A 10,499-nucleotide genomic window follows, 5' to 3' on the forward strand; every position below is an offset into this window, starting at 1 on the left:
AGAGGCTGCACCACGCACACCCACGCAGCACTGCATGGCTCGCTACTTTTTTGTGATACTGGAGATTGAACCTCGGCCCTCTATACTGAGCTGCAGCTTCGGCCCTTTGTAAAGTGTTTACATTTTGGGCAAGATCTTGCTAAATTGTTAAATTTCCCAGACTAGCTCAGACTTGTAATGTGCAGCTGCTGCCTCCCAGAGTGCTGGGATTCCAGGCATCATGCCTGGCTGAATCATCACTTACGTATTTCGTGTGTTGGGAATGGAACCCAGGGCCTTGTGTGGCAGGCGGGTCCCATGCCAACGAGCACCCCAGCCCAAATTGAATACATTAAAAGGCGGATTGCAGGGTATGTGGATACATTCCAACTGTGTGTGTGTGTGTGTGTGTGTGTGTGTGTGTGTGTGTGTCCACCTGGGTGGACAGATATACAGTGAAGGTTGTAGTTGAAGTTCAGACCAGTTGCTGTGGCCCGTTCTGGTTTACGTGTGTCCCCCAGGAGTCCGCATGCGGGAGCGATGGTCCTGGCGGCAGTGTGAGGTGGTGAACAGCAAGGCTTTGCACAGGGATTAGGTCCTGGGCGCTGCCCTGGAAGGCGCTAGTTTCGTCCAGACAGTGTGTGTGAGCTCCCACAGGAGGGTGTGGTCAGCACCCGGCCGCCAAGTGCTCCGCCTCTTCCAGACTGTGGTACAGTGGGGACCCTGCCCAGCCCCCACGACTCTGGTGGGACTTCCCAGCCATGGGAGTTGGAGCCACAGACTTCTCTTTCCTGCACACATTGCCTGGTGTCAGGTCTTTTTCCTGCACACCTGCCAGTGTCGGGTGTTCTGTGTCGTCATCAGAACTAAACAGACGGCGCCCCCCACCCCATGGTCAGGGAGGTGGCTCCTGGCTCTGGGGGATCGGCATTGTCCTTGGAGGCCCGGGCCACCCTCCCTCTGAGTGCTTTATCCATCCACAGGTGAGGCGCTGGCACCTGGGGTCGCAGGTATCAGCCACAGCCTCCCTCAAAGTCATGGGCGAGCTGCTGTGTTTGCCCACGCCAGCTAAAGTCCTGTGAGAAGTGTGGCCGGAACGCACTCGGGCCGGGGCCAGGCTTGGGTCCTGCCAGCCAGGGTCCCACCCAGGAGCAGCGCCTGCTCTCGGCCTCGCTGCTGTCTTATCGCCAGGCACACTTCTCTGTGAGGGCTAGATAATAAGTATTTTAGGCTTCATGGCCTCTGCTGCAACCGCACAGCTGTGCTGCGGTGGCCAGAAGCGTGTAGATAACAGGCTCTTGAGCCCAGGCAACCCTGCCCCACAGATCTGGCGCTGTGCCGTAGTTGGCCCGCCCTCTCTTCCTCACGTGTGTGACCCCGTGTCCCCTCAGCACATGTGTGTCCCTGCCAGGGCCCGACTGACCTCAGGAGACCCCTGGCCATCCACTTCCTCTCGGGATCGTCGAGGGTACGGGAGGCAGCAGTAGCGGCAAGCTGCGGAGCCGAAGTTTGCGGCTCCAACCCCTCCAAGCTCAGCTGAGCTGGGTCAGGCTGCTCTGCCTCGCTCTCTCCTGGGCTCTGCACAGCTGACAGCAGCTGGGGAGGAGCTCACGCGGCCTCTCCTCCCGCAGGCACACGCTGAGGTTCTGGAACGCTGCCTTTTTTGATGCCGTCCACTGTGAGAGGAGGAAGCGACCCCCGACCACCAGGTAGGAGCCCAGGACACCCGTCTCACTGGCCGGCCAGAGGACAGGGCACGGGTGGCAGATTGCCTGCGGCGCCCTGGGGCCCTGCTGGCTGCCCGAGGCTCGGGCGCTCACGCTTGGACGGGGGTGGGGTGCTCAGCTTGCATGAGTGCTTTCCGCCCGGCTCTGGCATGACTTGGCCTGACCCTCCTAACACTGCAAACCACCCAGAATGAGCCCGCCAGGACCCCATAACCCTGCTGTCCACTGCACGCAGCCAGCGTCCTGGGGACCGGCTGTTGGGGTGCAGGGCTCCCAGGGCTGTCACTGCTGTCTGCCCACCCCGGGCTGCTGCATGGGCAGAAAACCACTTCTGAAAGCCCAGGCAGCTGAGGGTCTGCACTTGCGCTGGTCAGGTCCAGAAGCCAGGCCAGCCCCAGCTGCCCGTATTGCCCAGGAGTTGCGTGACTTTGAGGTCTCTGAGCCTCTCAGAGCTTTGCTCTCTGGGATGAAGAGAGTCTGCTGCCCCCTAGCGGAGGCCTGAACCGCCCTCACTTGGGATGGATTGGCTGAGTGGAGGGCAGAGTGGGGACCGGGCTCTGCTACCAAGGGGCGACCTAGACGCGTCCCTTCCGCCCGCCTGTACCGCACAGCAGCGGCTCCCTCTCCTGGGGAGGTGGAAGGGGCGCCCGGGGCGCAGAAGCCCCCGAGGCCCTGACAGAGGTCGAGTTCTCTGGTGGAGACTCAGTGAGGGGGGCGCTGAGTGCGTCCGGGCAGGCGGTGCTCAGCTCCGAGGAGGTGGGTGCGTCCGAGCGGCCTGTCTCTGCTGTCTGTCCCGCCTGTGACGTCCTCTCCGCTCGTGCCCCTCCATGCACAAATCTCGCATGACTCTGACATGTTCCTCTGTTTACCTGTTTCTGCCGCCGCTCCAGAGGGGAAGCTGGAGAGCAGGAGGATGAGAGGTGTGTGTCCCCGTGACGCGGTCACGCAGCGCCTGCAGGGAGGGAGGGCGTGCAGTCCCGGCCGGGCCTCCCTGAGGCAGCCAGCATACCTGTCGCCCGGGCCACCCAGAGGCAGGCACAGCCTGGCTCAGCTGGAGAGCAGGAAGGCGGGAAACGCCCCAGGTGGGGCAAGCCAGGCTCTCCTCCACCACCCAGGCCTTCACAAGCCCCAGACTGGGCCCTGGTTGCCTCCCCCTGGGAGCAGAGGTGTGGAGTGCTGGGGCTGACAGGCTTGCAGCCATGTGGAAGGACAGCGGGGATCCCCTGAAGAATAGCCAGGCGGGGCTGTTTCCTGGGGGCCTGGGGTGGGGTCTGATGCTCACATCTCAGTCTCTCCTTTGTTGGCAGCGCTTGCCATGTTCATTCAAAGACCTGTCAGAGAGGCGGGCACCATGTGCCTGCCTTGCAGAGGGGTTGCCCTAGCAGGGGCCCTGTACCCCTACGTGCTGGCGGAGGGTGCTGCCTGAGGAACTGTGACCCACGCAGCCTGGCTCTGTCGCTGGAAGGACACTCGGGTGAACAGACCTCCTCTAGCTAGGGAGGCCCCCAAACCCCACCATCTCCCAGGGACAGTGACGAAAGGCCCCAGAGCACGGCTCCTTGGCAAAGGGTGGGGGCACGATGGCCTCTCTGAGCTCAGATCTGAGGCTGTCCAGAGCCCCGCGGAGGAGCTGCCAGCCACCCTGGCCCGAAGCCACTCAACAGCGCCCCCAGCCTCGTGTGGGCCCCCCTGCCCAGGCAGCCCCTTCTTCTTGGCTCCAGAGGCAGGTGCGGTGTGTCTCCCCATCAGAGGTCTCACTCTCAGACAGCCTTGGTCATGTGCAGGCCCACTGTAGCAGGGAGACGCGTGTTTGGAGGCCAGTGTGTAGGGCTGGACCCCGGGCAGTGCCCTCAGGAAGTGGCTGGCCAGTGGGAAGAGGTCCTGGTTCTAGTCCCGACGCAGCAGGCAGGAGGGCCTCTCCCCACGGGACCACACCACATGGAGGGTTGCCACGCGGTCCAGGGGTGTGCAGTGCCCTGTCCACACGCCTGTCCATGGCGGGCTGGTGGTGGTGTGGGCATCGTGTGCCTGGCCAGTCCTCAGGATGCCTGTGGAGGGAGGAGAGGAAGGACGTGTCCTCTGGGGACAGTGGCGTCCTGCCATCAGCGTGAGGAGTTGAAGGGGGCCTCCGCTGTCCCCAAGTCCTGTGGCCCCTCCCGAGCTGCATAGCCGGGGACCAGGCAGCAGGGTGGGCAGGGCAGGCTCGCGTCCCCCGTCTGTTTCTCTCCGTGGCCTCTCCCCGCTCCGGACCTCCCTCCATGCGCCTCTCTTTCCTTGTTCTCTGTCTAAGCCTTACTCAGCCCGCCTCGTCCGCTGAGCCTCCTGTTTTGGGGAAATGGGCAAAAACGAATGCCCTCCGGCCTGCAGCTGCCCCTCCTTGGCCCTGGGGCCCCACTGTGTGCGGGCAGTGTGGGACAGGAAGGCGCCCGCTGGGGCTCATGACCCCCACCTGCGCAGGGAGGAGGCCTCTCGCTGGAGCCCTGGTTTCAGCCCCTGACCCGCCAAGAACCCGTAGCGTTTCCTGCACCCATGGGGCAGGTGACACCCGTGGTGTCACCACCCACTCATGTGCAGAGGCGAAGGACAAATCCCTTCCTCTGGCCCTGCCCCTGAGGGTGGGAAGCATTCTAGAGCGAGCCGGTGCTCAGGCTGAGCAGGGCCGTGGGTGGGTCTCCTCCTTGTGCTGGAGGGGGAGGGGAGGACCGGCCCAGCAGAGACACCCCAAGACACCACCACGGGGTCCTCTGAGGAAGGGACAGTGGCCTTCAGATGCCGCCAGGCTCCTGCAGACACTGCCCACCATGGGCAGCCTGGGGTAGAACATGCTCGACCCTGCGACACTGGAGGTGCCCTCCCTGTGTGGGTTTGTGCCCCCGAGCGGGGCTGGGCTGTAGGAAGGCTGCAAGTGGCCATGCCACCCCCACACTGCGGGCACAGAGAGCCATCGAGCTTGTGGGTCTCTTCCTGTCGGAAAAGGAAATAAATAAGTCACGCTGCCGGCTCCCTGGGCTAAAGGCCAGTGTCCCAGCAGGCTAAGTGTCGTTGCCCATCTCAGCGGACACAGCGGCTGTGGAGTGGAGCTGGAGGGCCAGCAGGCACTGTCTGAACCCCGTCCCTACCCCCCTGTCCCTCCTGTGCTGCAGGGAGAAGTGGTGCCACATGACCCAGGAGGAGCGGGACGACAGCCTGCGGTTCAACGAGAACATCACCTTCGGGCAGCTGGGGTAAGGAGGAGGCCCCGCCGGGTCACACACGGACAGGGACAGGTCAGCAAGCGGCGTCCCCTGCTCTGCTCCCCCACCCCTCCTCCATCCCTGATCAGCCCACCCCACAGCCCACACCCCGAAGCTGAGCTGCAGAGTCCCTGTGGAGGTGGCCTGGCCATGGGTCCCCTTCCTGGGGCGCAGGAGCCGTGACAGCATGGTGTTTCCCGCAGCACCTTCACCCACAACATGCTGGCCTTCGGGCTGAGCAAGAAGCTGTGCGGCGACTTCCTAAAGAAGCAGGCTGTGATCGGCAACCTGGACCAGGGTGAGCTGCGGGGTGAGGGCAGGGGCCGGGGCCTGGGCTTCTGCCCACCACGGGAGCTTCTAAGGTGGCCAGACAGAGTTGACCGTCTAGCCATCTCGCTTCCCGATCCCAAGTCCGTGGAAGCCGAGCTCGCTCACCACAGGCTGTCCCCACCAGGAGGGTGGCGGCCAGGAGCCCGGCGTGCTGACCCTGTGACAGCCAGGGTGGCGGGTGCGCACGTACTCGCACTCACAGTCCAGTCCCGTGCAGAGCCGGACCCCAGGCACAAGTCGGTCCCTTCTGAGTGGTCATAAGACAAACCACACCACATTGACGGGTGCAGAAGGAGAGGAGGCCCGTGGTTCACAGGGCCCCGGGTCTGGGTCAGCAGGGGCTGCTGAGCCGTCCTTTCCCTGCCACCGTCTGCCACCAGCCTGCCTTCCTCCCAGTCCCCACGACCTTGCACAGGGATGTCTATTTGGATGGCCCAGCGTCCCTGAAAGGGACATCTCCCCATCCCGCACCCGAGCGGGGCCCTGGGGAAGCGGCTCAGGAGCACGGCTGCCAGCCTGGCTCCCCAGCAAGGGCAAGGACGTGCCATTGCCTCCTCGGTCCCGTGGCCGAGTGCGGTCCCCAGGACTGAGCCTGACTGCCATGCCACACCATGCCTTCCCTGGGCTCCTGGGGCAGGTCCTTGTGCCACAGCGCCGCCCTGGGAGGAGGCAAAGCCAGAGGGCCACAATGGCCGTGCAACTCAGACACCACAGCCCTGTCCCGATAAGGACCTGGCTCAGGACCCCTGGGGACGAGAGCAGGGTGATCTTGTCCTGGTCACCGTCTTTCCTCTGAGAATAATGCTGCTCTCCCTTTCAGAGCAGTACAAGCTGCTTAGCGACCACATTGAGCAGATGGCTGCTGAATAGAAGACCAAGCGGATGCGGTTCTCCTGGGCCGGCAGCTGGCCACGCCCCTCCAATGACCCTGCATGTCACCAGCAGCGCCGGAGTTGCCTTGCTGCCCAGAACTAGCGATTAGAAGACCCGTCCTCCTCTCGCCGTCTGCCCATGTCCCACCCCCGACCACGTGCCAAAGCGTCTCCAGGGACTGCTGCCCGCAAGTACCAGGCTTGTGAGATGAGCCCAGGGAAGGAGGACAGCGGCCACGCCGGGGTGGAACAGGGCCGCGTCCCGCATGGCACCGCTGAGGGCAGAGCAGGCGTGGGCACAGAAGTCAGAGGCAGCTGAGCGACTGGCGGTCAGTGCAGAGCAGACCCTTGCAGACACTGAGAGGGGCTCCAGGGTTGGTCACAGCTGCTTGCTCTGCCCGCCTCCCCCGTGTGACAGGAGCTGGGAGTCACGGGAGCCCGAGGAGCACAGACACCTCCTATTTTAGGGAGAGAAAGAGCCACAGGGGAGGGGACATTTTGCTGTGTGAGACCTGCCACCCTCGCGGGGGTGTGAGTGCCCTGTGACATCGCAGCAGCCAGGCTGTCTGCAGGTACCTGAGATGCACAGAAGGTCCGCCACTCGGGTGCACTCTCAGGGCACCTGCGCCCCGCAGCCCACGTTTCCTATCTTCCCCTCGGACCCTCATCCCGACTGCAGGCCCGGGAACCTGGCCGCTCCTGTGCGCGTGTGCCAGGCCAGCCTGTGGGGACGCAGGCCGACGTCACATGGGACCGAGTTCTCCACCTCCAGCCACGGTGGCTTCTGGTCACTGACCTTGGGATGGGCCACAGCCATGCTTCCTGCTCTGCCCTCTGGCTGTGACACACAGCCAACTGTCACCCGCCAAGCCGAGCCGGGCAGGCTCCCTCTCAGCAGCACCTCCTGCATGGTCCCCGAGCCGGGTGTGGACGGCCGAGCCCTGAAGCGTGTGTCCTGGGCACTGGGCCACGGATGGCAGCACTGGTGGGGGAAGGTGGCTGATGACCTGGTGCATGTGTGTCACTTCAGTGCCATCAGCCAGGACGTGTGGCTAGTGTGCCGGGTACTGGGGCCCCCTGTGCCACCTGGGCACCCTGCCCTCAGCATCAGGCCCCTGTGATGGCACTGGTCTCTGCTGGATCTTGTTTAGGGAAGTCAAGGCTACAGGCCCAGCATCACCTTCTGGACATCTGGTGCCAGAGTGCGGGGTTGCCAGGCCCCACGGGGCAGGCATAGAGACCAGTCGCATTCAGTGTGTTGGCATTAGTGGAAGTGCATACAGACTGCCTGGTGCCCCAGGGTGTGCCCTTGCGTAGAAGATTCCTCCTCGGCGGTTCTCCTGCAGTCAGCTTTCTGGGGAAACATCACTGCAGACCCCAGGCTCCGAGGGTTTCCTGTGCTGGCTGCTCCGGCAGCTCTGTGACGGGGAGGAAGGGCCGCTGTCCATCTTCCCTCCGCACGCCCTGCTCTCGCAGAGTCCCGAGGTGCCAGATTTGGCCCCCAGCTGCACCCTTGGTGTGTGCATGACACAGGCCCGGCCACGCACACAGAACCAGGCGGGCTCTGCCATCTCAGGTGACCTGTGCAGTGCCGTGTGGCAACCTGGGTTTTCCTGTTGCCAAGAGAAGTGGCTGCAGAGGGGGAAGAACGAGGGGGCACAGAGGGAGGGTTAGTGCCGAGCAGTAGCACGCTTCGCGCGGCAGGCGCTCAGGCTCGTCCCGGACACAGAGCCCAGGCTGGGTGCAGAGTGGAGGCCGGGCCGGCGCCCACTTCCACAGCCTGTGAGGAGCCCGGGCTGTCACGCCTGGGAGCTTCAGCTGTGAGGCCAGCGCTCCTGTGGGGTTTCGGTGGAACCGGTCACCTAGCGGGAGGCTGGGGCTGAAGCCTGGTGCACACCGTGGTCGGATCAGCTTGGCTAAGGGGCTTCCTACAAGGTCGGGCAGTGGGCTGTTTGCTGAGCAGTGTGGGGCTTAAAGGACATCAAAACTGAGAGCACCTTTGTGGGAGGGAGAAGCAAAGCACAGGGAGAGGACAGGGGCCCCTCGAGTGGCCAGCAGGGTCTGCTCTGGGTTCCCCACCCCACCACCAGATGGGGGCGGTGGCGTCTCCGTGACCCCCGTCTGCCCACCGAGCTGTCCCCCTACTCCTGCAGCCCGCTCGCCTCGCTCACCTTGTGGGAAGCTCTCAGCTGCCGTCCGGGAGGGGGAGCCGCGCAGCTGGCCGCGCCCCTGGCAGGTTTCATGTGAAGAGCAATGCGAGACGCGTGCCCAGGCGCCGGGGACAGCGCGGTCCCTGTGCCGTGCAGCCTCCCTTCCTGCAGCCCTCACTGCTGCGGCTGGGCCAGGCTAGGGGCGGAGGGGTCACGTCCACACTGCCCAGACGCTGCCCTCTGACCACGCCCCACCCCCGTGTCTGCGGACCTGCGGATCACCTGTTCCAGGGAGGAGCGTGGAGTCTCAGGACCTCCGTGGGCCCAGGCCACCTGCAGGGGCTGCCTCGGGGGCAGGAGAGCTGCCTGGCCCTGGGTAGTGGGATGAGGGCAGAGGGGGCCTGGCAGTGCCCCTGGGACCGGGTGTCGGTGAGCAGCTCCCCAGGGGGGCTTGGTCATGTTTGGTGGCATCAGACCTGCTGGGCCATTTGATCCGGAGCCCCAGGCTCCCACCTAGCAAAGCCCCCCTCTCACTCCTGGGGTGCTGTCAAGTTCTGCGCTGTAACCAGAAGGTGCCCTGTCCTGGCCCCTCCTTGCTCTGATTGGCACAGCCCCTCTGCCCTGGGCCGGAAGGACGGACGGGGACAGTGCGGGGCAGAGGCTGACTCGAGGGCAGTGCGTTCAGGTCTAGCTTCCGGGAGGAATCCAGGTGGAGCCCGGGACTGTCACTTCCAGGGGCCTGGAGGACCACGAGGGGACAAGCCAGGGACCCGGCCACTGGGAAACCCAGCACCTCGGACAACATGCCTGTGCCCTCTGCATGTGTGCCTCACGTGCGCTCTGTCCTGCCGCCCATGTGGTCCTGGGCCCGCCCTTGCCGCCGTCTTCCCATCCTGTGTGGTTGCGTGTGGTACCGGTATCTCGTTCGTTGCTGTTATGCGATCCCGTGTCCCCAGGGTGATATTCTAAAATGGTATTTTAGGGTTGAGAAAGTTCCCAGGGTGGAGTTGGCAAAGCAGTGCTAAAATCAGAGCTGCTTCGTGTGAAGAACAGTGTGGACGCATTGTACCTTCTGACCAGGAAGTGGAAACTGAAATAAATTATCTTTTAGAAGAAAACTCTTATTCTTTATCTCGACATGGCTCAGAATCCGCAGCAGCTCCTCAGAAGGAAGCAGGGCCGCCTGTCTGCGCCACCTGGGTCGGACCCTAGGCCACCAGGGTGCCTCAGACCCCTAAGCCGCAGGGGAAGCCTCGCGCTGCTGCCCCTCTGAACCAAAGCCGCTGATCTCTCAAATTTGAGGGTGGTTGGGGGACCCCGACCACAGATGCCACCTCTCGGGCAGGACACTTTTGTCCAGCTTGGCATGACAGGCGACTTCCAGTCTGCCTCCTTCCCTCGGAGCACAGCAGGTCAGAAGCCGCTTCCAGGGTCAAGCGGCAGGAAGGGTGGGGAGAAGCCGACCCCAGAGGGCTCTGGAGCGCAGCTGCGACGGGCCCTCCCTGGGCAAAGTCCCTGTCCCTGGGGCACAGGCGTGGGGGCAGCTGTCTGTGTCCCTGGTACTCCCCCTGCCCACACTTAGCCAGGTGTGGTGGGGCACCCGCCCTGGGGTGTGGCATCCGGACTCTCCTTGGTGCCAGGAAGTGGGGCACCCTGCCACGTCCTAGCAGTCAACTGCTGGGCTCAGAGCAAACTCTGGAGCTGTGGACACCTCGACAGGGCCGCAGGGACTCTAAAGAGCTCACCAGGACCCACAAAGGCCCAGGGCATCCCGTCTCCCCTCCAGCCCCCCCCTGTGTGCCTCCAGCCACATGGCCTGGCCCCAGAGCCTCCACCTCTGCATCTGTCTGCTGAGGACGCTGTGTCCTCAGCGCCCCGTGAGACCCTGCGGTCCAGGTCCTGCCCCTGAATGCACAACGAAGCGGTACGTTTCCTACTAAACAAAGCAGAAGGACCTCTTGGGCTGTGTGTTCTAGGGACACAAAATGCATCCCTCCAGATTCACAAAACTAAACAGAAGAGGAACTAAACCAGTTTCTAGGCGGAGTTTCTCCATAAACTGACCTTTCTGCTGCCCAAGTCCCTGGGGCGGATGTTGCGCACCTTCCAGCAGGGGCTCCACCTCTACCCGGCGCCACCAGTGCCCCTGGCCCTGCGCACAGCACCCTCTTTGCTCCTGGCTCCATGGCGGTCATGGGGCTCTGCTGC

At 63.9% G+C, this 10,499-nt stretch overlaps 1 protein-coding gene across 2 annotated transcripts in view; it reads left to right on the forward strand.

Annotated features, from left to right (window-relative positions):
- Positions 1 to 9,409, forward strand: part of Kiaa0513 (KIAA0513 ortholog) — a 39,026-nt gene extending 29,617 nt beyond the window's left edge. Inside the window, exons 9-13 of one of the 2 annotated variants that reach the window (XM_005410968.2) lie at positions 1,611 to 1,688; positions 2,597 to 2,626; positions 4,850 to 4,930; positions 5,143 to 5,237; positions 6,090 to 9,409. In XM_005410968.2, coding sequence (XP_005411025.1) covers positions 1,611 to 1,688; positions 2,597 to 2,626; positions 4,850 to 4,930; positions 5,143 to 5,237; positions 6,090 to 6,139 — 334 coding nt within the window. In that variant the 3' untranslated portion in view covers positions 6,140 to 9,409. The remainder of the gene's footprint in view (positions 1 to 1,610; positions 1,689 to 2,596; positions 2,627 to 4,849; positions 4,931 to 5,142; positions 5,238 to 6,089) is intronic. The other variant, XM_005410969.2, reaches the window with a different exon arrangement.
- Positions 9,410 to 10,499: the final 1,090 nt, after the last annotated feature.

This window comes from Chinchilla lanigera, unplaced genomic scaffold (assembly GCF_000276665.1).
Source record: "Chinchilla lanigera isolate Chin_1 unplaced genomic scaffold, ChiLan1.0 scaffold00140, whole genome shotgun sequence".
Taxonomy (NCBI): domain Eukaryota; kingdom Metazoa; phylum Chordata; class Mammalia; order Rodentia; family Chinchillidae; genus Chinchilla; species Chinchilla lanigera.